The sequence below is a fragment of the Nycticebus coucang genome, chromosome 17 (genome assembly GCF_027406575.1).
Source record: "Nycticebus coucang isolate mNycCou1 chromosome 17, mNycCou1.pri, whole genome shotgun sequence".
Taxonomy (NCBI): domain Eukaryota; kingdom Metazoa; phylum Chordata; class Mammalia; order Primates; family Lorisidae; genus Nycticebus; species Nycticebus coucang.
In genome coordinates, this window is record NC_069796.1 from 81248063 (window position 1) to 81275198 (window position 27136).

The following is a 27136-nucleotide window of genomic DNA, read 5'->3' on the forward strand; positions in this document are numbered from 1 at the left end:
CATAAAGGATATAATTTGGTAAGGGCTTTATAAATATAGCTTTGATTCTAGGAAGTCTCTTAACGTGAATGAAGTTGTGTCTTAAGTCTTAAATTTACATTGGCTATTTGGACTGTATGATGCATTCTTTTAGTTTATAAAAGTCCTGTAAAATTTATAACTGTACGGTAGGGGATGAATAGAGATATTTTTACTGTGTAATTTTTACTAAATAAATAGTTACCTGTGACACAGGTATTTTGTATGTTAAAAAGCCCTTTATGGCATACAGTTCAAGAGATATTTCAAAATAATTTTTATAGAGGGTGGGAGTATTGATGAAAGAAGATTCACCATGAATTTGTAGTTGTTGAATTCAAATTATGGGTATATAGGGTTCATTACACTGGTTTTGTGGAGGTTTAAAATTCTCTGTAAGTGCCTGTAGCTCAGCAGCTAGGGCACCAGCCACATACACTGGAGCTGGTAGGTTTGAACCCAGCCTGGGCCTGCCAAAAGAACAATGACAACTATAACCAAAAAAGTAGCCAGCTGTTGCGGTGGGTGCCTATAATCCCAGCTACTTGGGAGGCTGAGGCAAGAGAATCGCTTAAGCACAGGATTTTGAGGTTGCTGTGAGCTGTGATGCTCGGCAGTCTACCGAGGGAAACATAATGAGACTCTGTTTAAAAAAAATAAATAGCCCGGCGTGGTCACTCACGCCTATAATCCTAGTACTCTGAGTGGATTGCCTCAGTTTACCAGTTTGAGACCAGCCTGAGCAAGAGTGAGACCCTGTCTCTAGAATTAGCCAGGTGTTGAGGCAGGCTCCTGTAGTCCCAGTTACTTGGCTGAAGCAAGAGAATTGCTTGAGCCCAAGAGCTTGAGGTTGTTGTGAGTTATGATGTCACCGAACTCTACTGGGGGAGACAAAGTGAGACTCTGTCTCTTTAAAAAAATTGTCTGTAGCACATCCTTTTTCAGTTGGAATTCAGAGCAAAGAGGTAAATACTTGGTTAAATCTAACAGTGACTATAAAAATAATGCCTATGGATTCCAATAAATATAAAATTAAAATACTTAACAGTACAATACAAGTTGGGATGGAGGCAGCTAGATGTTAGTTTACTCTTTGGAAGGATGATAATGATATTGGTTATTTTTGGATTTTGATGAGTTAAGAATTCATATTTAAAGTTTTAGCGTAAAACATGGAACGGAAAGCAGAAAGTTTTTGTATAATTTATTTGTTAGAAAATTCATCCTGTAAATTTCCCCATAGTGTACATCGTACTGTTTGCATTCATGACTTCTGTACAGTAGTCCTCTCTTATCCATGGTTTCATTCTCCTCAGTTTCAGTTACCCATAGTCACCCGAGGTCCAAAATTAACAGAGTATATAGTTTAGTAAGGTTATTGAGAGACAGTATGAGACTGCATTTACATAACTTTTACTACAACATATTATAATTGTTCTACTTTATCATTAGTTACTGTTGTTAATCCCTTATTTTGTCTCATTTATAAGTTAAGCTTTATTATAGATACCCACACATGTAGGAAGTATCTGGAATCCATAGGGAGTTTAGTCCTCAATTTAAGGTATCTGCTTGGGGTCTTAGAAGATATCCCCTGAGTATAAAAGGGGACTGCTGTATTTTGTGTAGTTTGGTATTTACATCTAAAGTGTGTTCTTGTTTTGGTTTTTGTTTTGTAGAGACAGAGTCTCACTTTATCGCCCTGGGTAGAGTGCCGTGGCCTCACACAACTCACAGCAACCTCCAACTCCTGGGCTTAGGCGATTCTCTTGCCTCAGCCTCCCGAATAGCTGGGACTACAGGCGTCCGCCACAACACCCAGCTATTTTTTTGTTGCAGTTTGGCTGGGGCTGGGCTTGAACCCACCACCCTCAGTATATGGGGCCGGCGCCCTACCCACTGAGCCACAGGTGCTGCCCCTTGTTTTTGTTTTTTGAGATGAGTCTCACTTTGTCACCATGGGTAGAGTGCTTTTCCGTCACAGCTCACAGCAAACTGAAACTCTTGGGCTTACACGATTCTCTTACCTCACCCGCCAGCTTCGGTGTTTGTGGCCGGTGCCCTACTCACTGAGTTACGGGCACCAAGCCACATTTAAAGATTTGACTAGATTGGCTTGGCTCCTGTTGGTCAGTGGTTAGAGTGCCAGCCACATGCACAGGGGCTGCTAAACAACAATGACCAAAACAACAAAAATAGCCAGGTGTGTGGCAGGCACCTGTAGTCCCAGCTACTGGGGAGGCTGATGCAAGAAAATCACTTGAGCCCAAGAATTTGAGGGTGACAAAGGGTGACATAGTGAAAAAAAAGATTTGACTAGATTAAAGTTGGTTTTATTTTTTACTTTTATTTTTTTGAGACAGAGTCTCATTTTGTTGCCTTTGATAGAATGCTGTGGCGTCATAGCTTACAGCAACCTCAAACTCTTGGGCTCAAGCAATCCTGTTGCTTTAAGCCTCCTGAGTACAGGTCCCGTCCACAATGCCCGGCTATTTTTTTTTTTTTTTTTTAATTTGGAACTAAAAAAAGGATTATGTTTATTGAGGGCAAGCGGATGCAAACAATGTAAAAAACAAAAGCTCATCTGCCATTTAATTAACTTTTTCTTCTCTGCTTGACAAATGGGAGTTGGATTTTATTTGTATATATTCTAAGGATCCTGATCTGCTCATGAAATCATTCTATAGGGAGAAGCTGTGGGGCAGATGTTTGAAGCAATGCTTTGAGAGAACACTTTTCAGGGCATAGTAATTGCTCGGTGCTGCCTGCTTCTTTCCCTTCTGCTTCATGTGTACTACAAAATAGTCATTGCACGCGATGGTGAGGCCCGCAATCAGGGAAAAGAAGCTGTGGGAGCCCACTTTGCCATCTCGGCACTGGTCCAGGTCCTTCATTATTTTGTCTAAGGCCAGAGGGTCTTTTTGATTTTCCAAAAATCCCTGGAACTCCTTCTCCATGAGCACTCTGAGGTCCTCCTTTGTTAAGTAGCCTTTATCCCCGGCAAATTTGTGAAATGTGAACATCATGGTTTCCATGGCGTGCTCCATCTGAGATGGCATTTTGGTGAGATCTACTGGGCCGAGAGGTGCGGCGGACGCTAGTTGGCTGGGGCGTGGGCTATTTTTTTTAATTATTATTACTGTTTTGTTTTTTTTTGCAGTTTTTGGCTGAGGCTGGGTTTGAACCCGCCACCTCCAGCATGTGGGGCCGGCACCCTACTCTTTTGAGCCACAGGTGCCACCTTCCCGGCTATTTTTTTTAGAGACAGGGTCTGACTTTTGCTCATTTTGGTGTCGAATCCCTGAGCTCAAGCAGTCCACCCATCTCAGATTCCCAGAATGCTAGGATTACAGCATGAGCTATTTTACCTGGCCTCTTGTGCCCTTTTATTGGAAGGAACAAAACACATATTGCTTGTAAGTTTTCTGACATTAGCACGTAATAATAGGTATAGAAAGTTATAAATGCTGCAGTGAAGAATAGTAAAACAGAATTAGAAGGCTAGGTAATGCTATAGGCAGGAGAATCACTTGAGCTCAGGACTCTTCCAGCCTCTACAGCACAGCAAAGCCCTATTTCAAGAAGCATTATTGTGTGTTTTTTTTTTTGGGAAAATAGATTGGTGACATTATTACTTACTTGACAGGTTAAAGTGGTTAATACCAGAATTAATTACTAGATTTAGGTACTAGAATTAAGTACTAGAATTATTACTTCACATATTTAGACAAAATGCAGATTGTCTCATGTATCATAAACTTTCTTTATTTCCTTTTATTTCTTTGGTGTTTTTTCTGTTGGAAATGTCATTGGTATTTGAAAACTTAGGTGACAGGCCAGGCAAGTGGCTTATACCTATAATACTAGCACTCTGGGATACTGAGGTGTGGTAGATTACTTGAGCCTCAAAACTTGAGACCAGCCTGAGCAAGAGCAAGACCCAGTCTCTACGAATAGCTGGGCGTTATGGTAGGTGCATACTGGCCTAGCTATTCTGAGGCAGGAGGATGGCTTGACCCTAAGAGTTTGGGGTTGCTATGAGCTCTGACATTACAGCATTGTATCCAGGGTGACAGAGTAAGATTTAGTCTCAGAGCTCAATTCCTAATAGCCAAGTCCTGGAAGCAATCTAATTGCCCATCAACCCATGAATGGATCAACAAACTGTGGTACATGTATACTGTGGAATGTTATGCAGCCATTAAAAAAGATGGAGACTTTATATCTTTTACATTTACCTGGATGGAGTTAAAATACGTTCTTTTTAGTAAAGTATCACAAGAATGGAAAGATGATTATCCAGTGTATTTCATACTAATGTATACATACAATTACATGTTCCTAAGAACAAAAAAACACTATTATAGTCCAGTTCGGGAGAAGAGGAAAGTGGGAGGGGGGATGACATATGGCAGAGGGAGGGAGGACATGAGGCAGGATCTCACGTAATGTGCACATTGTGAGGGTGTATAACATACCCCCTGGGTGAGGGGTTTCTACAAATGGAACATTGCTCTGGAAGTGAGAACAATGTAACCTAAATATTGTACCCTCATATTAATTTGAATGAAGTTTAAAAGAAACACAGTCTCAGAAAAGATAGGAAGGTAGTAAGGAAACCTTAGATGACACGCGTAATTGGAATTTATTTATTTATTTTTAGACAGAGCGTCACTGTGTTGTCCTCACAGAACGCTATTACTATTAACTATCATAGGTATAAATGTATGTTTTTATTCTAATATGTGTTTCAATCTTTTCTACCAAGAGGTATTTTTTATTTTTTATTTTTTTATTTGAGACAGAGTCTCACTTTATTGCCCTTGGTAGAGAGCCATGGCATCATATAGCTCACAGCAACCTCAAACTCCTGGGCTCAAGTGATTCTCTTGCCTAAGCCTACTGAGAAGCTGGGACTGCCTGTGCCCGCCACATCTGGCAAGTTTTAGAGATGAGGTCTCGCTCTTGCTCATGCTGGTTCCAAACCCAAAAGCTCAGGCCATCCACCTGCCTCGGCCTCCCAGAGTGCTAGGATTATAGACATTAGCCACTGCGCCTGGCCTCAAGACAAATTTTTTATTTTTTATTATCTCTTTTTTTTGGGTAGTGGAGGTGGAGACAGCCTCAAGCTGTCGGCCTGGGTAGAGTGCTGTGGCATCACAGCTTACAGCAACCTCCAACTCCTGGGCTCAAGCGATTCTCCTGCCTCTGCCTCCCAAGTAGCTGGGACTATAGGCGACTGCCATAACACCTGGCTGTTTTTGGTTGCAGCTGTCATCATTGTTTGGCAGGCCCAGGCTGGATTGGGACCCGCCAGCTCAGGTGTATGTGGGTGGCACCTTAGCCGCTTGAGCCACAGGCGCCAAGCCAAAACAAATTTTTTAGACATTATTATTTGGGGTGATATTTTATATAATTACATGGCTTATGGTATTAATTTTTTTTTAAATAATTGGGAAAACCTGTCTAATTTTTTGGTTATTTCTAAGTTTATTGTCTAATACCAAAAAGTTAAGAAAATTCCAGTGGTTTTGAGGTCTTACATTTGGAACTCTTTAGGTGTATAATTTGAAAACTATTTCAACCTCTAGTATTAATGTTTAAAAGTTTTTTTTTCTGGATCTGCGCCCATACCACAGTGGTTATGGCACCACCGACATAACACGGAGGCTGGCGGATTTGAACCCTGCTGGGGCCAGCTAAACAACAATGACAACTGCAGGCTTGACACCAGCCACATAAATCTGAGCTGGCAGTTCAAATCCAGCCCGGTCCCGCCTGACGACAATGACAGTTGCAACCAAAAAATAGCTAGGTATTGCGGCAGGCGCCTGTAGTCCCAGCTACTCGGGAGGCTGAGGCAGAAGAATCGCCTAAGCCCAGGAGTTGGAGGTTGCTGTGAGCTGTGTGACGCCACGGCACTCTACCGAGGGCAATAAAGTGAAACTCTGTCTCTACAAAAAAAAAAAAAAAGGAGAGCCTTTATGAGGCTTGCATCTGTGACTTTTTTTTGAGACAAAGAGTCTTATTTTGTCACCCTTGATAGAGAGCTGTGGCATCACAGCTCACAGCAACCTCCAACTCTTGGGCTTAACCGATTCTCTTGCCTCAGCCTCCCGAGTAGCTAGGACTACAGGCACCCTCCATAATGCCTGGCTATTTCTTGCTGCAGTTATTACTGCTGTGGTTTTTTAGCTGGCCAGAGTCACATTCCAACCCGCCAACCTTGGTATATGGGGCCAGCCCCCTACCCACTGAGCCACAGGTGCCGCCCAGTACCTGTGACGTTTGTCTTTTTTGTTTCTACTTTTACTTTTCCTGCTTTCCTTTTATTGTGAGAATGTCATTAATGTCACATTCAACTGAGGTAGGGGTGGCTTCCTTGAGGTCATCATGTCATCCAATGCTTCTTGCCACCTGAGCAGACTATATCTTGTACCCTAAAGGTAGTTAGTCTTACTCCTCAAAGAGCTTAGTGCAGTAAAATGAATATAGCACAGTGAGTGCATTAAAAATAGGTCACAGTTTCATAAGGAAATTGTAATACATATTTGTTCCCACAGTTAATTCAATGAGAATTTTTTTTTTTTTTTTTTTTTTTTGAGACAGAGCCTGAAGCTGTCACCCTGGGTAGAGGGCCGTGGCATCACAGCTCACAGAAACCTCCAACTCTTGGGCTCAAGTGATTCTCCTGCCTCCGCCTCCCAAGTAGTTGGGACTACAGGCACCGGCCACAATGCATGGCTATTTTTTGGTTGCAGCCGTCATTATTGTTTGGTGGCCCGGGCTGGATTCGAACCTGCCAACTCAGGTGTATGTGGCTGGCGTCTTAGCTGCTTGAGCCACAGGCTCCAAGCCTTAATGAGAAATTTTATACTTGGAGATTTTGGTCATAAATATGATTAGATTTCTTTTCTTTTCTTTTTTTTTTTTCTTTTTGAGACAAGTCTCACTGTGTCGCCCTCAGTAGGGTACTGTGACATCACAGCTCACAGCAATCTCAAATCTTGAGCTTAAGCAATTCCCTTGCCTCAGCCTCCCAAGTAACTGGGACTACAGTGCCCCGCTATTTTGTTGTTGTTGTTGCAGTTGTCATTGTTGTTTACCTGACCCTGTACCGGATTCCAGCCCGCCAGTCTTAGTGCATGTGGTCAGCGCTGTAAACAACTATGCTATGGGCACCTAGCCAACATGATTAGATTTTTAAAAAGCAAGTGGGCAGAATTCTTTTCAAATGTGAAACTAAATACGACCATGTGATATAAATCAGTGAACTGTTTGTAAACTGCTTTGTGTGTGTGTGTGGGGGGGGATTATATATTTATTTATTTATTTATTTATGTTTTGGCGATACACTCTCACTCCACCTTCACTGGGAGGAGCGGCATGGCGCCATCATAAGTCACAGCAAACTGGAATTCTTGAGCTCCACAGAAGCTTTTGCTTCAGACTCCCGAACAGCTGGGACTGTGGTGGGAAGGCGGGTGGTCGTCTCCGGTCTCCACTGCCTCTGCCTCCCAGAATGCTAGCATTACAGTGGAGATCAACCGCCCCTGGCCCCGTAACTTCTTTGTGTGTGTATGGAGCTGGTCCTTGGAGAACAGATCCGTCCTCTCAAAGCCCAGTGGGGAGGCGGTGCGGGGAAGGGCGGGGACAGATCCTAGGAGTTCTTCCCTTCAACCTCGGCTCCAGTCAGGTCAGGTAAGGTCAGGTCAGTTCAGCGCCTGAGTGTTTGGCTACTTATCTCTCCTCTTGTGAGCCTCCAATTGGCTGCGGAGGGTGCTGGTCCTCTGTTTCTCCATGTTGTTGACTTGCTCTGACTGCCTGGCCGAAGGCATCACGTTTGGGGTTTCATTTTTCTTCTTTTTTCCCTTGTTCCTCTCTTTCCACATCTCACACGTGGAAAACACACGATCATGACGCTTATGAACTGCTAAAGAAGATGCTGTGACATACTTCCCTCCCTCCTTTCCTCCCTCTCCCCTTTCTTTCTCTCCTTCCCTCATAACCCACCCCCCACCCCTCTGCACCTCCATATGAAACAGGGGAGCTAGCTAAGAATGAGCACTCCGGCTTCTCCTGATAGGCAGGCAGGCAGGCAGGCATGCATGACACCCATGTGGAGCACATGTGGGTTTTATGTAACTTCGGTCTCCACAGTGCCCTGCCGATGACCAGACATCCGTTTCCGACTTTAGACTGGGGATCTAGTCACCTTAGCGCCTGTCGGTCGACCAGATGTCCTGTAAACTGCTTTTTAAATTCACATGGTATTGCTGATGGAGTAGTAGTCTCCCTACATGTCTGCCTGATGTTGTGCATAACCCAGACAGATGTTATTTAACATACACCTTGAGCATCCGTAATCTAAATGTCTTACATCCGATGTTCTAAAATCTGAAACAGTTTGGTACTGTCATGATGTAACAAGTGGGAATTCCACTTGTGACCTCATATGTTGGGTCACAGTCAAAGCACAGGCACACAACACAGTTTATTCATCATTCCATAGGGAAAAAAGAATCTTCGAGTTTCACATACCTTTGATAGATATTCTGTGCATGCTCCTATTTCCCCATGCAAGTATGCCCACAAAAGGTAATGAAATTTTTATTGTCTTTAGTGTAGAAAGTCAAGCTATAGAGAAAGGGGACAGTGGCATATATATGAAATATTTTATAGATGAGTATGAGGTTACCATACATGCCCCAAAGAAACGTATGGGTGTGTTTAAGTTCTATGTTGAAAGTGATGAACAGAAGTCAATGAAAAAATAGAAAAATGCAGCATGAAGCTAAAAATGAAGATCTCAATCATGTATTGACATTCCGTCCATTAGCACTGCAGTGAACACCTGCAGCTTACTGTTTGCCAATCATGAAACATGCAGAGATTTGTCATGAACTGAAAACTGAAGGCTCTATGAATTTTAATGAAACTGATTACAGAAATTTAAGAAAAAACATGGCTTTAAAATTTTAAAGGTTTGTGGTGATGAAGCACCCACTGATCACAAAGTAGCAGAGAAATTCATTACTGGAGTTTGCTAGGATCATCACTCATGAAAATCTGATACCAGACAAGTCTGTAATGTTTGTGAAACATCAGTGTTTTGGCATTATTGTCCCAGAAGCACACTGACTACAGCTGATGAGATAGCCCCTAGAGAAATTAAGGATGCTAGGGACAGAATTATATGCTGGGATTTGCTAATGCAGTAGGTATGCCTAAGTGTAAACTTGGTATGGTAAGTGTCACATCCCACTCCTGACACCACTTGTCAGGGCCCAGGCCTGGCCTGGTCTCGGCCCGGCTTAACTAGGTTCCGGATGCAGACCGCTAAGCTACCTTGCTCAGGAACAATTTCTCTTAGGTGCCTTGGGGGCTATCTACTTAGCTGGAGACAGAGAGTCTTAGAGAGAGTAAAGCAGTCTCAGAATAGATAGATCTTAGTCTTTAGTAGAGCTTGGTAATCTTCAGCAGAGAGATGCCATGCTGGTGTTCTGCAGGCAGGAGAGGAGACAGAGTAAGTGGGGGTCCATAATAGAACGCGCATGCTCCCGACTGCCTTCTTCTCCAGCCTAATATAAGGCTGATCTCATGCCATTCAACACCATAGGTGCAGAGACTGCCAATTCACCAGTGCTCTCATCTCCTGAGGTCTCATGTTTGTTAGGAGAGCTAAAGCCCTCTCCATGCCCTTTTCACCAAGGTGTTCCATTATTGAGCTAAACAGATATTTCTTATAACTCTCACTCCTCCTAGCCATAGGCTATATGGGCTGCTGCCAGTAGGCAAGGCTGTTTTTAAGGATTTAATTTCTTACCAGTCCACTATTATGCTAACGAAAAAATGGATCACCAGGGAGGGCTTTTCTGATTAGTTTCACAATTTTTTTTTTTTTGAGACAGAGTATCACTATATGGCCTTCAGTAGAGTACTGTGACATCATAGCTCACAGCAACCTCTAATTTCTGGGGTTAAGCGATTCTTTTGCCTCAGCCTCCCAGTTGCTGGGACTACAGGCACCTGCCACAATGCCCGGCTATTTTTTGTTGTTGATGATGTTGTTGCAGTTGTCATTGTTGTTTAGCTGGCCTGGGCTGGGTTTGAACCTGCCAGCCTCAGTGTATGTGGCTAGGGCTGTAACTACTGTGCTACAGCTGCCAAGCCTAGTTTCACAAATTTTTTGTACCAGCAATTCATGGCTCACTGAAGGAAAGCTGTACTAAATGACTGCTAGATTTTTTGTTCCTTGATCTCTCTTCTGTTTATTTTCCAGCTGATTTTACTAAAAATAATGTTTTTGGTATGTACTTTCCCCCATGTCTTACTTTATTGAGTCAGCCATGTGACTACTCTAGATCATTGGAGTGTAAACTTAATAACAGTTTTTTGAATATCATGCAGTGGAGTTATTTTATTTTATTTTATTTTTTTTGAGGCAGAGTCTCACTATGTCGACATTGGTAGGATTCCAGGGCGTTGCAGCTCACAGCAACCTCAAACTCTTGGGCTTAAGCGATTCTCTTGCCTGAGCCTCTCAAGTATCTGGGATTATAGGCGCCTGCTACAATGCCCAGCTATTTTTTGTTGCAGTTGTCAATGTTGTTTAGTAGGCCTGGGCTGGGTTCGAACCCGCCAACCCCGGTGTATGTGCCTGGCGCCATAGCCACTGTGCTATGGATGTCGAGCACATGCAGTGGAGTTTAATTTGAAGAATGCATGTGCTGTTGTCAGTACATGGAACACATTTGTGCGTGCCTGGCACATCTCTGACCTGCGGCAATGGTTAGTGATGATAAGAAACAAGGTAGTGACTTTGAAATATTATATACACCAAAAATGGTATCTGACCTTGTCATATATACAAAAAATATACCTTCAGAGTCCATCCGTAACCCGGAAGAAGTAGATTGTGAAGAAGTTTTTAGAATTGATAATGAGGCTTCCGTTGTTCATTCATTGACCATGAAATAGCTGAAGTGGTTCTGAATTAAGGTGATTGTGCAAATAGTGATCATGAAGATGGCAGTGTTAATACTGCAAAGTGCCTAGAGATATCATCAAAATGTGTGATGGGCTTATTGATGGATTGGATCAGTGTGCCTTTATAACAGAACAAGAAATCATGTCAGTTTATAAAATGAAAGACATCTTAGACAAAAACTGTTAATAAGGCAAATGACACTGTAGGAAACATTTATAGACGTTTTCCAGCACAGCACTTCCTTATCCCTAGACCCCTATTTCCTGGTCATTCAACTGTTCTGATTTTTCTTCTCACTTAAAGAATTAAAATACAGGTTTGGCACCCTGTAGCATAGTGGTTGCGGTGCCAGCCACATACACTGAGGGTGGCGTGTTCCAGCCCAGCCTGGGCCAGCTAGACAAAAATGACAACTGCAACAAAAAAGTGGCTGGGTGTTGTGGCAGACACTTGTGGTCCCAGCTGCTTGGGAGCCTGAGGCAGGAGACACTATGGCAGTCTTCCGAGGGTGACATGGTGAGACTCTGTCTCAAAGAAAGAAACAAACAAACAAAAAATTAAAATACAGGTGGAAGGGGGAAGGAGGAGACAGGTAAATTCACACCTAACAGGCACAGTGTATACTCTCTGATAGACAAAATTATAACTTTGATTCAAACTGTAAAAAAGTCAAGCATGTAACCAAAACATTTGTACCCCTGTAACATTCTGAAATTTAAAAAATAAAAATTAAGGGTGGCTCCTGTGGCTGAGTGGGTAGGGCGCTGGCCCCATATATTGAGAGTGGCAAGTTCAAACTTGGCCCTGGCCAAACTGCAACAAAAAAATAGCCGGGCATTGTGGCGGGCGCCTGTAGTTTTGGCTACTTGAGAGGCTGAGGCAAGAGAATTGCCTAAGCCCAGGAGTTGTAAGTTGCTGTGAGCTGTGATGCTACGGCACTCTACCAAGGACAATAAGTAAGACTCTGTCTCGTTAAAAATAAATAAATAAAATAAAATAAAAATTAAGAAATGTACTGTAGACAGTAACCTTATGAAAACACAGCATACTAAGCGCTTATCATTGTTGTTTAACAGCTAATTACATGTATTGTAGTGATTCTGCTCTGGTATTTAGTTATCCTAAACATGTTCTTTTTGACAGTCTTTTTAGCAGTATGTCAATGTTTACTATTTTTTTTTTTTTTTTTTTGTAGAGACAGAGTCTCACTTTATGGCCCTTGGTAGAGTGCCGTGGCATCACACAGTTCACAGCAACCTCCAACTCCTGGGCTTAAGCGATTCTCTTGCCTCAGCCTCCCGAGTAGCTGGGACTACAGGCGCCCGCCACAACGCCCAGCTATTTTTTGGTTGCAGTTCAGCCGGGGCCGGGTTTGAACCCGCCACCCTCGGTATATGGGGCCGGCGCCTTACCGACTGAGCCACAGGCACTGCCCCAATTTTTACTATTAAGTTCTTTTATGTGAATAATTGTAAGAAAATGGTTATCAGTAGTATTTAAATTCAATGTTAGGAATGATAATGATGCGAAAAACCCCAGACTGTCCACAGGGTAGCTGAGATAGTGACACCTTTGCTTTCTTTTTAATTTTAATTTTTTTTTAGACAGAGTCTTACTCTGTTGCTCTGGGGTTCAGTGCTGTGATGTCATCATAGCTCTTAGCAACCTCAAATTCTTGGGCTCAGATCGTTCTCCTGCTGCAGCTTTCCAAGTAGCTAGGGTAGCTGGTGCCCAGCTGCAACTTTTTTTCTATTTTTACTAGAGACAGGGTCTCGTTCTTGGTTAGGCTGGTCTCAAACTTGTGAACTCAAGCAATCTGCCTTCACAGTCTTTCAGATTACTAGGATTACAGGTATAAGCCACACCCAGAGGACACGTTTGCTTTTTAATGGTTCAGTGTACAAACACAAGCTTTGTTTCCTGAATAAAATTATTCAAAATGTTTTATAAAATGCTTTTGGGCTATGTGTGTGAGATCCACATTATAAGTTTCATGTCTGGACTTGAGCCCCATTCCCAATGATCTCTTTATGTATATGCAAATATTTCAAAATCTGAAAAACACTTTAATCTGAGACATTTCTGATCCCAAGCATTTTGGATAAGGCATCTCAACCTGTGACTTATGGTATATTTTACCAATTTATCTGAATTATATTCTATTTTTATGCTAGACATATATTAGCTTTATTTGTATTTGTGACAGTTAACATGGGCAGTAGTTTAAATTTAACCTTTTACTTAAGATTGGATGGGCTGTGTGTATGGGTGTGTGCATGTGCACACATGCATGCACAGTAATAAAAGTCCCTCTGTCCACCCTTGCCCTTCTTTTGTGTGTGATACAGCACAGTAAATCATTTGACCACCTTACATCTTTAAGCTAGAGTCTTTTTGCTAGGTAGTTTCCAGTTTGGGTACCTCTGGGAGTGTGAAGGTGGTTTCATGAAACATTGAGTTTTCCTCTAGCTTTTTGGTTAATAACTGAACTTGTTTATCTTCTTTTAGCTATGCGGTCAGAGAAGAAACGCCTTAGGAAGCCAAGCAAGTGGCTTCTGGAATATACAGAAGAATATGATCACATATTTGCTCCCAAGAAAAAACAAAAGAAGGTTCAGGAGCAGGTACACAAGGTGTGTTTCAACATTTTAACAGTCCTTCACTGGTCCTTTTAGGAGACTAATTTGATCTTCAATACCATATTTTCATGAAATAAATTTCCATATGTGGGACCTTGCTTTAATTTTTTAACCTTAGCTTCTTACACAGTACCTAGAATATAGTAGTTATTCAGAAAATGTTAAAAATGTGTCTATTATATGTTTTTGTATATGCAAAGCATGCCAAAAAATGTGTATATATACACATTTTAAGAAAGGAAAAATTATATTAATATTTTAATACTCATATACCTTAACAAAAGATGAATACATTTGACTTGTGTGACTGTAAGAGTACTCAAAGCGGTTACTGTCAGGGTCCAGATACTTCTGATTATAGCCAACTACTGCTTGAGCAGTGTTGACCAGAATGTCCACTTGTATGGCTTGTGCATAATGCATCTCAAACTTAGCATGAATCCATGCAGTTGATAAGCACGTTGGAGGCTCTGTTGGCATATTCACACCTCTTTGTCTGTGTGCTTACGCAACATTCTCAAAATTCAAATTCTACTTTAAAATGGTCTTGCACTCCTCCAACAACTGGGCGTCTGTCTTTTTTTTGCGCTGTCTTGCCTGTGCCATGTGATGCTAGCGTTCATTTGATTAATGCCATCTTTTGAGCGAATGTTATGCTATACATTGGTACCATAATTCAACTTTGAAAAATAATACATAGGGGCGGCGCCTGTGGCTCAGTGAGTAGGGCGCCGGCCCCATATGCCGAGGGTGGCGGGTTTAAACCCAGCCCCGGCCAAACTGCAACAAAAAAAAAAAAAAGAAAAGAAAAGTAATACATAGATAACATCTTTAAAAGTGTGTTTATGGGGGCGGCGCCTGTGGCTCAGTCAGTAGGGCGCCGGCCCCATATACCGAGGGTGGCGGGTTCAAACCCGGCCCCGGCCAAACTGCAACCAAAAAATAGCCGGGCGTTGTGGCGGGCGCCTGTAGTCCCAGCTACTTGGGAAGCTGAGGCAAGAGAATCGCTTAAGCCCAGGAGTTGGAGGTTGCTGTGAGCTGTGTGAGGCCACGGCACTCTACCGAGGGCCATAAAGTGAGACTCTGTCTCTAGAAAAAAAAAAAAAAAAGTTTGTTTATGTGTTTTTAGCATTTCCGCTACATTTTTTCTTTGTTTTCTTAGAATATTTAATAACTTAGGAATATTTTTAACATATAATATAAAGTTAAAAATAATAGGATAAAAATAAAACATACTAGAACCTCTGTAAGTTGACAACTCAAGGGACTATTACAAACTAGTCAACATACAGAGGTGGTCAACATGAGGAAGTAGGCCTACCCTACTGATAAGTACACGTGGTGCGTGTCTGGTCTATGAAAATTAGGTCAACTTGAGGCATTCAATGTAGGGAGATGGTCAACTGTGGAGCTACTGTACATAATGGTATGATCCAAATTTTTAAAATATATATGTTATTTGTCTCTTTAAACTCGGTTTCCTTAAACTGTGGTATTTTTAATATAAAGTCCAGGGGCGGCAGCTCATGCCTGTAATCCTATCACTTTGGAAGGCTGAGATTGGAGAGTCCTTTGAGCTCAGGAGTTCAAAACTAAACCGAGCTACATAGGTAGACACCCCCCTCCCATCTCTACAAAAATAGAAAAATTACCTATAGCCCCAGCTACTTGGGAGACTGAGGCAGGATGATGTCTGGAGCCCAGGAGTTTGAGGTTGCAGTGAGCCATGATGATACCATTGCACTCTAACCCTGGTAACAGGAGTAAAACTTTGTCTCAAATCAATGAATAAATGAATCAATGTAAATTAGAGACATTTTGACAGTCTACCTCTATATAATGTACACCTCTAAAAATACAGTTTATCAAACATTAGCCCATATGCAAATTTCCCCGATTACCTCTTAACCTTTGGTTTATCCACACTAAGATCTAGTCTAGGACTACAACATTATATCTGATTGTTATGGTGCTTAAATCTTTTTAAACCCAGAACAGTCCATATTTTCATTGCCATGTCTATATTAGTAAAGTAGGTAGCCCGCTTTTGACATAGAAAATCTATTTTCTAGATTTGCTTTTTTGTTGAAACATTCTCATTCTGTTACCCTCTGTAGAGTGCTGTGGTTGTAAGCTCACGTAGCAACCTCAAACTCTTGGCCTTGCAGAGTGGTAGGATTCTAGGTGTGAGCCACCGTGCCCAGCCTACTTTCTAGATTTGTGTGAGTCCCTCCTCATAGGTGTTCTCTGTTTGGGGTGAGGTAGAACTTAACCTGTTGAAATTATGTTTTGCCTTCTTTGATCAAGAAGCAGTAAACAGAATGTACGTAATTCCTTTGGTTCAAAAAGAATGTCAGTTTCTCTGATGATTTTTCAAAAATACCAATTGAAATACTTGCCTATAACAATAATTTCAATAGCTTTTATAAAATGAAGACTTTCAGATTGTATTTCTCTTTTTTTTTGAGACAGAGTCTCACTATGTCACCCTCAGTAGAGTGCTTAGCATCTAGCGTCACAGCTCACAGCAACCTCAAACTCTTGGGCTTAAGCGATTCTCTTACCTCACCCTCCCAAGTAGCTGGGACTACAGGCGCCCATCACAAAGCCCAGCTATTTTTTGTTGTAGTTGTCATTGTTGTTTAGCAGCCCCAGTCCGGATTCGAACCCTCCAGCCCCAGTGTATGTGGCGGGCACCGTAACTGCTGAGCTGTAGGCACCGAGCCTTCTCTATTTTTGTTAACTAACAATCTCATTCATTAACTGAACTCTTCGCTGTTCTGTAATACTTGACAGGAAGAATTAATGCTTATTTCTTTTCCATTAATTACTTGAGTTTTTGTTGTTGTTGTTGTTGTTTGTTTTTTGAGATAGGGTCTCACTCTCTTGCCCCAGTTTAGAGTGTGCCCTGGGAACAGCCTAGCTCCCTGCAACCTGAAACTTCTAGTCTTCCTTCTTCAGCCTCCTAGGTAGCTGGGACTGCAGGTGCCTGCTTCTACATGTGACTAACTTTTCTATTTTTATTTTGTTTTTATTTTTTATTTTTTATTTTTGTAGAGACAGAGTCTCACTTTATGGCCCTCTGTAGAGTGCTGTGGCCTCACCCAGCTCACAGCAACCTCCAACTCCTGGGCTTAAGCGATTCTCTTGCCTCAGCCTCACTGAGTAGCTGGGACTACAGGTGCCCACCACAACGCCCGGCTATTTTTTGGTTGCAGTTTGGCTGGGGCCGGGTTTGAACCCGCCACCCTCGGTATATGGGGCCGGCACCTTACCAACTGAGCCACAGGCGCCGCCCTAACTTTTCTATTTTTAATACATGTAGGGTCTTATGGTTTTATCAGGTTGGTCTTGAACTCCTGGGCTCAAGGGAGCCCCCTGTCTCAGCCTCCCAGAGTGCTCACATTACAGGCTTGAGCCACTGCACCTAGCCTAATTACCAATTTTGACAGTAAGGAGTTCATTAGTAGTTCTAATTGGTGACATTTTAGAAAAGCTTTTTTCCCCTCCATTTGTAGGTTATTTTTTTGCACTTAGAAATTTTTATAGCTTCAGTGTATCTCAATTAACTGCATGTTTTTTGTTTTTTTTTTTCCATCATGGAGGATACCAGACTGGGTGTTTTAACCACTTTTTCTTTTTCTTTTTCTTGAGACAGAATCTCAAGCTGCTGCCCTGGGTAGAGTGCTGTGGTATCATAGCTTATAGCAACCTCCAACTCGGTGTCAAGTGATCCTTTTGCCTCAGTTTTTTTATTTTTGGTAGAGACAAGGTCTTGCTTTTGCTTAGGCTAGTCTCAAACTCATGAGCTCAAGCATTCCACCCACCTCAGCCTGCTAGAGGGTTGGGATTACAGGCATGAGCCACTGTGCCCTGCCTTAACCACTTTTTTAAGTGTATAGTTCATTTTGTCTTATGAAGTTTATTTTTCTAGATAACCTCAGATATGTAGAATGATATAATATTTATTCTTTGTGTCTGGCTAATTTCCCTTAAGAGAATGTCTTTAAAGTTTATGCATGTTGCAGCATGTGTTAAGAATTTCATTCCTTTTAAAGTGCATTGTTCTTTTTGACACTCAAATTGTAACAATTTTGGTCTGTGGGTTCTATTTTTATTTTGTTTTTAGGTAAGTTCCCGCTGTGAAGAGGAAAGCCTTGTAGCCCGATGTCGATCTAGTGCTCAGAACAAGCAGGTGGACGAGAATAATTTGATTTCAACCAAAGAAGAGCCCCCAGTTCTTGAGAGGGAGGCTCCGTTTTTGGAGGGGCCCTTGGCTCAGTCGGAACTTGGAGGTGGACATGCTGAGTTGCCACAGCTGACCTTATCTGTGCCTGTGGTTCCGGAAGTCTCTCCACGGCCTGCCCTTGAGTCTGAGGAATTACTAGTTAAAACACCAGGTAAGGTGGGGATTGGGTCTCAGTATTTAAACAGATGTGATTAGAGGAAACAGGAGGTTTTAGTTAATTTTGATGCAAAGCCAGCAATGCATGTATATACATTAAATTACCCACTTTTGCTTGAAAATCCCTTGAATTCTGGGTAATTAGATAAAGTTGCTGCCCATAAATTAATTTTTAGCACACTGTCAAGAAGACATATATCTTGAAACTACTTTCTTTGTTACATTGTTATTCTTCATGATTTTTGATCATCTACGGTGTAAATCTATAATGAGAATAACAAGGTTTAAGGATGGGCACTACTCACTATAAGAATAAGCACTTGAAACCTATGCCTCATGTATTGGCTCCACCAGTCCCTGTTTTACTTGGGAAGTTGTTTAGCCTCTAAAGCAGCTAATCTAAATATTCCCTAGAAGTTAATTACCATTTGAAGTGCCATTACCACTTCATCATTCTTAACATAGAGGTCATGTTGGGAGGGCTGGATCTAAATATAACATCTCTATCTAAGTCACCTTTTTACTATTTCATATTTTCATTAGCCAAAGAATGGGAAGAATCCTTCTCTTCTGTATCCCTTTAAATTTTGCATGAAAATTAAAAGTTTGCTTTGAGTTTTTCTTTTTTTTTTTTTTTACATTTAAAAAAAAAACTTTCAGATTATTAAAAGGGTACATTTAGGTTACCATGTTTGCATTTGTTAGGAAAGTTCCCTAGTGTAGTTGTGCCCAAATTTTGGATATAACTTCCTAACATTCAAAAGAAAAGATACCAATTGTGTTTAATCTAGTAAGGGAGAATGAAAATGATTTTTAAAAGAATAGTGAAATTATTTACTGTTTTAACACCTGTTATGTGCCTAACCCTATTATTAGACTCTTTCACATAATACTTAAGAGTATTCTTATAAAGGAAGTAGTATCTTTTTTAGTTTGTTTGTTTTGTTTTTTGATTGTTTTTAAATGCTACACTTGGTCACCCTGGGTAGAGTTCTGTGGCATCATATAGCTCATAGCAACCTCAAACTCTGGGATTCAAGCGATTTTTTTGCCTCAGCCTCCCAAGTAGCTGAGACTACAGGCGCTCACCACTATCCCCAGCTGTATTTTGAGACAGGGTCTCGTTCATGCTCTGGCTGGTCTCGAACTCCTGAGCTCAGGCAGTTGACCTGCCTCGGCCTTCCAGGGTGCAAGGATTACAGATGTGAGCCACCCCATCCAGCTAAATCAGTATCTTCTATTTATTTAACTTTTTATTTACATAGGGACACAGCAAAAATTATAATCCTGGCTCATTTATACCCAGTCTTTACTTTGAATTTTGTCCTTACCACTTATTAGTTGCAATTGCAATAAAAATAGATTTCCCTCCTTTAATTTCGCCCTTAGTTATTTTGTGATTTAAAACACACAGACATAGCCAGCTGTGGTGGCTCACACTTGCAGTCCCAGCACTGAGCTGAGGCAGGAGGATTGCTTGAAGCCAGGAATTTAAGAAGAGTTTGAAGAACACAGATTCTCCATCTCTACAAAAAATTGTAAGAAATGAGCTGGCACCAGGTTCAGCATGCCTATAGTCTTAGCTACTCCAGAGGCTGATGTGGGAGGCTCTCCTGAGGATTGTTTAAATCTAGGAGGTTTAAACTGTGCACCAGCTTGGGTGACAGACCAGGATCCTGTCTCAAATAAACAAATAGACACACACACACACCAAAAAAAAAAACACACTGATGTAGGAATATTTTCATATTAGTTTATGTATGCATTAAAAATGATTTACTTGTTTTATTTTAGAATAAATAAATTACCGTTCTGCCTCTCTTCATAAGATGACAAGGAAAACATCAAGAATATTTTGTGACTCATTTGATGCGGTCTATAGAATTTTTTCTTAAAGTTGGCTTGTGCCCAGTTTCTTAATTATCTAATGTAAAATACATGCATTTCAGGAAATTATGAAAGTAAGCGTCAAAGAAAACCAACTAAGAAACTTCTTGAATCCAATGATTTAGATCCTGGATTTATGCCCAAGAAGGGTGACCTTGGACTTTCTAAAAAGGTATGTTATATTTGTCAATTCTAAAATAACATTTAAACTCAGGAAATAAGGGACTTTTTTTTTCTTTTTTGGTAGAGACAGAGTCTCACTTTGTCACCCTCAGTAGAGTGCTATAACATCACAGCTCACAGCAACCTCCAGCTCTTGGGCTAAGGCAATTCTCTTGCTTCAGCCTCCTAAGTAGCTGGGATTACAGGCGCCCGCCATAAGGCCCAGCTGTTTTTTTGTTGCAGTTTGGCCAGGCTGGGTTTGAACCCACCACCCGCAGTATATGGGGCCTACGTCCTACTCACTGAGCCACAGGCACCACCCAGTAATAAGAGACTTTTAAAAATAACCTTTTTTGGCTCAGCACCCGTTTTGCTCAGTGGTTAGGGCACTGGCCACATACAACAGGGCTGGTGTGTTCGAACCCAGCCCGGGCCTGCCAAACAATGACAGCTGCAGCAACAACAAAATAAAAAAAAAAAATAGCCAGGTGTTGTAGTGGTTGTCTGTAGTCCCAGCTACCTGGGAGACTGAGGCAAGAGAATTCCTTAAACCCATGCGTTTGAGGTTGCTGTGATGCCACAGCACTCTACCGAGGGTGACATAATGAGACTCTGTCCCCCACCCAATTTTTTTTTTATATTTAATATTTATAACATAGATTTATGTATTTAGAGAAATTAGTGTTGGCGAATGTATGTGATCTGAGATATCCTCTATTAAATGGCTGTTCTATGGTGTGGCCATGTGTTTGAAATCGTCTTAGATTCTGTTTGTAAGTGAAAGTTTTAGAAAGCTTTTAAGATTGCATAAAGTTTGTGTCACAATTTCTTTTCTGGGCTTAAAATCTCTTACCTGACTTCTACTTAACTTCTGTCTTTACAGCCACTAGCCTATACCCATCTTGTTATTCTGGCTTTGTATTAACTCAGAAAAGAACCAGATCTGCTATAATCTAGGCAAAATTGTTTGAATTTAAGTTTATGAGTTTACGGAATTCATGTTTAGTGGCTGAGAAAATATCATTAAACGATGTATGGGAATAGGAAATTACGTTTTAATTCTACATATAATGAATAATGGCTAACTACAAATTCCATAGAAAACATCCTGATCCCCTTATATGTAAAGAGTAAGTCAGGTTATATGTTAGAAATTCCGTTGTAGAATGCATAGGATTCCTATTCAAAATTTTTTTCCTTTAAAGAAAAAATATATTTAAATCATGAATAATTTGAGTTTTGGGGCTTCCATCCATAATTATAGCAGTCTTCTGTCCTTCTCGTATTATTTTAAGGGCCATAGTTTTTGGTTTTGTTAAACACTCCCCATGTAGTTTAGTAAAATTATAAAATTTATTTGTGTTTTATACCTTATTTTTTAACAACAGCATAATTTTTTTTTTTTTTTTTTGTAGAGACGGAGTCTCACTTTATGGCCCTGGGTAGAGTGCCGTGGCCTCACCCAGCTCACAGCAACCTCCAACTCCTGAGCTTAAGTGATTCTCTTACCTCAGCCTCCCGAGTAGCTGGGATTACAGGCGCCCGCCACAACGCCCGGCTATTTTTTGGTTGCAGTTTGGCAGGGGCCGGGTTTGAACCCGCCACCCTCGGTATGTGGGGCCGGCGCCCTACCGACTGAGCCACAGGTGCCGCCCTAACAACAGCATACTTTTTAATTATTTTTCTCAAAGCAGCTGTCTGACTTAGATTTATTAATTATTGTAGACTACATCTCCTGTCCTCTGAACTTCTTTGCAATTTGCATAACCTTCAGTGACAGTCTTAATCTCAACCATTCTTTCATTGAACCCTGTGTTCTTGATAAGCCTATGGTAACTTTCTTCTGTAGCACTTTCCCTCTGTTTTTGTCTTATTCAAACGCCATAGCCATTTAGCAAGCTGGTTGGAAGAGGTAGATGAGATAGAGTGAGATGATGAACTTAATAGTCTTGTGTAAGGTGAGTCACACACAGGAGGCTGCTGCTGAAGATGAGGTGACAAATTACAAGAATGTATGCAAGTGGGGCAGCACCTGTGGCTCAGAGAGCAGGGCGCCGGCCCCATATGCCGAGGGTGGCGGGTTCAAACCCAGCCCCGGCCAAACTGCAACCAAAAAATAGCCGGGCGTTGCGGTGGGCGCCTGTAGTCCCAGCTACTCGGGAGGCTGAGGCAAGAGAATCGCTTAAGCCCAGGAGTTGGAGGTTGCTGTTGAGTGTGTGAGGCCACGGCACTCTACCAAGGGCCATAAAGTGAGACTCTGTCTCCACAAAAAAAATAAAAATAAAAAAAAAAAAAGAATGTATACAAGTGAATGAGTTAAATTGGAATGAAATAAAAGTGAATGAAATAAGGTCAATTCTCGTGGTTTTGAAACTAAATTACTTTAAAAATTGTGTTTATTTGTGTAACCTTTATCACATGCAGTTTAAATCTAAAGTGTGACCTGTCATGTTTGTGGGCTGATTTTTTTTCCGAAGGGGATAAAAAACTGCCATTTAATATATTTACTTAGAAAAAATAGTTTTAATTTATGTATGCAAATATATGCTAGAATTTTTAAATTGATATGTCATTCATATCAATAAAGTACATATATCCTAATTGTTCTGTTCAGTGACTTTAGATAGTATACCATGTCACTACCACCCAAACTCTGTATAATCTATAGTCATCACCCGAGAAAGTTTTTTCTTTTTACCTCTTTTCAGTCCATTCACCACTCTTGTACAAAGGAAATGCTTTCTTCTCTTAACCTTAGATTAGTTTTGATTAATTATAGACATCGGTATGATTTGTTTATTCTGGCTTCTTCTCTATAACACATTTTTGAGATACATACACAGAGCGATGTTTGCTCCTTTTCATTGCTGTTTACTTCTGTGTTTTCATTGCTGTTTACTCATATGTTTTAATTTCTGCGATTCTATCACAATTTGCTTTTCCCTTCTCTTGATGCACCTTTGGTTCTTTTTTCATTTTAGGAGTTTTATTCATAAAGCTGGTGTATTTTTCCAAGTCTCTTGGTTGGGCATTGTTTTAATGCATTTTATCCTCATGTAACAATACCAGAGACTGAGCAATTTGTAAACATAAAAGGTTTTTGCTCACGTATCTGAAACTCTGGAAGTCCAAGGTCAAGCAAGGGGCCCTCATCTAGTGAGATCCTTCTTGCTTTATTATCCCACAGCAGAAAGTGAAAGGGGAAGACAACATGCTCTCCTTATGTCTGAGGTGGCAGGTTCAAACCCAGCCCCGGCCAAAAACCAAAAAACAAACAAACAAACAAAAAAAACATGGGCGGCGCCTGTGGCTCAAGGAGTAGGGCGCGGGTCCCAGATGCCGGAGGTGGTGGGTTCAAACCTAGCCCTAGCCAAAATAATTAAAAAAAAAAAAAAAAAACATGCTCTCTTGAGAGAGGGAAGAGGATCAAACTTATCATTTTTTATATGTATTTACTCTTGCATAAATGACATGAATCCATTCCTGAGGGCAGAGCCCTCGTTACTTCTTAAATGTCCCACCACTCTGCACTGGTGGATTGGGGATTGATTTTCTAACATATAAACTTTATATGAGTACAGAACTCCATAGCATACACATATTTTTATTTTTATTGGTACAAAAGCTTAGGAATGGAATTGCTACTTTTGTATATGTTTAAATTTTAAATTAACTCCAAAGTGGTTTTGCTACTTTATATTCCCCTAGCACTTTATGAGAATTCTGGTTGTTCCACATCTTTACTAACATTTGATTTGTGAGTCATTTTATTTATTTATTTAATTTTGAGACAGAGTCTCACTGTTCCGCCCTCGGGTAGAGTGCCGTGGCGTCACACGGCTCACAGCAACCTCTAACTCTTGGGCTTACGCGATTCTCTTGCCTCAGCCTCCCAAGTAGCTGGGACTACAGGCGCCTGCCACAACGCCCGGCTATTTTTTTTTTTTTTTTTTTGTTGTTGTTGTTGTTGTTGTTGTTGTTGTTGCAGTTTGGCCGGGGCTGGGTTTGAACCCGCCACCCTCTGCATATGGGGCCGGCGCCCTACTCACTGAGCCACAGGCGACGCCCAGAGCATGTTTATTTTTTTAAGACAAGGTCTCACTTTGTCACCCTCATGGAATGCTGTGCTGTCATAGCTCACAGCAGCCTCAAACTCTTGGGCTTAAGTGATTCTCTTCCCTCAGCTTCCTGAGTAGCTGGGACTACAGGCGCCTACCACAAAGCCTGGCTATTTTTAGAGACGAGATCTGGCTCTGGCTCAGGCTGGTCTGTAACCTGTGAGCTCAGGCTTCCCCTGTCTCTGCCTCCGCCTCCCAAGAGGTAGGTTTACAGGCATGAGCCACCAAGCCCGGCCTCATCAGTCATTTTAAATCTAGCTTTTTTGGTGGATGTGAAATGGTACCACATTCTGATTTCAGTTTGTGTTTCTCTAAAGATTAGTGATGTGCTTGTAGTATGTGCTTACTGGCTATTCTTATATCTTTGTGAATTCAGTTGAAATATATTTTTTAATAGGCTTTATTATTTTGTACTTAATTTTTTTTTTAAGGAGTGCTTTATGTGTATTTGTTTGTGGTTCTGGGTGATAACACACAGGTCTTTGGTCCATCTTGAAATTTGAGATAGAATTTTAGAGTTAATTATTTCCCCCATGTTGCTGTCCAATTGTTCAAGCATCATTTGCTAACAAATCTCTACTATGTATCTCTTCTCTTCCTCTTCCCCTCTCTCAATATTCCTTTTTTTTTTACTACACACAGGGTCTTGCCCTGTCACATTGGTTAGATTGCAGTGGTATGATCATAGCTTACTGCAACTTCTTTTTTTTTTTTTTTTTTATTGTTGGGGATTCATTGAGGGTACAATAAGCCAGCTACACTGATTGCAATTGTTAGGTAAAGTCCCTCTTGCAATCATGTCTTGCCCCCATAAGCTTACTGCAACTTCAAACACCTGAGCTGTGAGCCATCCTCCTCCCTCACCTTCCCATGTAGCTGGGACTATAGACGTGCCCCTCTGTGCCCGACTAAGTTTTCTATTTTTTTACAGAAACAGGGTCTTCCTGTTGCTTACATAACCTCTGGCCTCACCCTCCCAAAATGCTGGGTTTACAGGCATGAGCCTCTGTAGCCAGCCCTTATCTCTTTTTAATTTTTTTTTTGCAGTTTTGTCCAGGGCTGGGTTTGAACCCGCCACCTCCGGCACATGGAGCCAGTGCCCTACCCCTTTGACCCACAGGTGCCGCCCTTTTTTTAAGTTTTTTTGAGACAGAGCCTCAAGCTTTTGCCCTGGGTAGAGTGCAGTGGCATCACAGCTTACAGCAACCTCCAATTCCTGGGCTTAAGCGATTCTCTTGCCTCAACCTCCCAAGTAGCTGGGACTACAGGTGCCCCACACAACGTCCGGCTATTTTTTGGTTCTAGTTGTCATTGTTTGGCAGGCCCCAGCTGGATTCAAAACCCGCCAGCTCTGGTGTATGTGGCTGGTGCCTTAGCCGCTTGAGCTACAGGTGCCGAGCCTCTTTTTAAGTTTTAGATAATATTTAATAACTCTCTGATGCTACTGAATTTTTGTTTTGGGAGGGAAGGTTGGTTTATATTAATCACTAAAGCAAGAGAAAAACCATTGTTGATGGTTAGCACCAGACTGTCCTGGAAAGTGGCTTCCTACCTGTTTTAGAAATTACTCATGCCATCTGACCTATATGTGTCATTGTTGAGGTCCTCCTTACTCTGAGGTATATTTTGTCATAAAATTGAAGCTGTAATTTATTTACTTCCATCTTGGGACTAGATCATGGGTTACCAGGTAGACCACTATCTCTGGATTAATTAATAAATTAGAATAAATTGGGGCGGCGCCTGTGGCTCAGTGAGTAGGGCGCCAGCCCCATATGCCGAGGGTGGTGGGTTCAAACCCAGCCCCAGCCAAACTGCAACAAAAAAATAGCCGGGCGTTGTGGCGGGCACCTGTAGTCCCAGCTGCTCTGGAGGCTAAGGCAAGAGAATCGCGTAAGTCCAAGAGCTAGAGGTTGCTGTGAGCCGTGTGACGCCTCAGCACTCTACCCGAGGGCGGTACAGTGAGACTCTGTCTCTACAAAAAAAAAAAAGAATAAATTAGAAAGGGAGGGATTCACTGTTGAGTTAGTACCTTAATGGTACAGGGGCTTGCATCAAAATGGTGGCCTCATGGATCTGAAGTTGAAAAAGGCCTTCAGAGAGCTTCAAGCCAAAATTATTGACATGTAACAGAAGGTAAAGTGCGCAGACATACAGATTGAACAGCTAAACACAGTGAAAAAGCATGCCCATTTTACAGATAGATTATGACTTCAGTAGATGAAACTAACATGTATGAAGGTATAGGAACGATGTTTATTCTTCAACTGCAAGGTGGTATTCACAACCATCTGTTAGAGAAACAGAGGAAAGCAAAAGAGAAAATTAAAGAACTAGAACAGAAAAAATCCTAACTGGAGTGGAGAGTTGAGAAAACTGAGAACTACATCTTGGAGATGTTAATGGCATGAAGGACCCAGTAGAGAGCCTCCAGGGGAAGCTCTTCCTCCCAACCCCTGCTCAGATGGACATTTTACCTGGATGGCCTAGCAACCTCTTGTACATCATCCTGAGCCCTTTTCAGATCCTAATCCTATAATTGTCATCCTCACTCTGCCCGCCATCCTGCTTAGATGTTCTTCCCTCCTGGGGTGAGTCACAAACTCCCAGGAGAGGGAAGATGGGAGCCAGGAAGCTCTCCCTGAGCCTTCCACTACATACACTGATCAGACCAATAAAAGTCATCTGCCTCCCCCTCCAAAAAGTAAGGTAGTTTAATGCATGTCCGTAGCAGACTATATGTAAAGTAAGTTACTGGCATCTTCCGAGGCATTTAGATAAGGTCATGGCCTTTTTCATTCTAAGCAGAACAGATTTTTTTTTTTTTTTGAGACAGAGCCTCAAGCTGTCGCACTGGGTAGAGTGCTATGGCATCACAGCTCACAGCAACCTCCAACTCCTGGGCTCAAGCAGTTCT

At 41.5% G+C, this 27136-nt stretch overlaps 2 protein-coding genes and 1 pseudogene across 9 annotated transcripts in view; 2 read left to right on the forward strand and 1 right to left on the reverse strand.

Annotated features, from left to right (window-relative positions):
- Positions 1-27136, forward strand: part of NSD1 (nuclear receptor binding SET domain protein 1) — a 209858-nt gene that overhangs the window by 113040 nt on the left and 69682 nt on the right. For 7 of the 8 annotated variants that reach the window (XM_053566376.1, XM_053566381.1, XM_053566375.1 and 4 more), the window contains 3 exons: positions 13517-13641; positions 17777-18047; positions 20002-20111. In XM_053566376.1, the coding sequence (XP_053422351.1) occupies positions 13517-13641; positions 17777-18047; positions 20002-20111 (506 nt within the window). The remainder of the gene's footprint in view (positions 1-13516; positions 13642-17776; positions 18048-20001; positions 20112-27136) is intronic. The other variant, XM_053566378.1, reaches the window with a different exon arrangement.
- On the reverse strand, positions 2700-3096 carry LOC128569217 (protein S100-A10-like). Its single transcript, XM_053567345.1, has one exon. The coding sequence runs from the start codon at positions 3075-3077 to the stop codon at positions 2700-2702; it is 378 nt and encodes a 125-aa protein (XP_053423320.1). The 5' UTR covers positions 3078-3096.
- Positions 26268-26728, forward strand: LOC128568654 (prefoldin subunit 1-like; annotated as a pseudogene).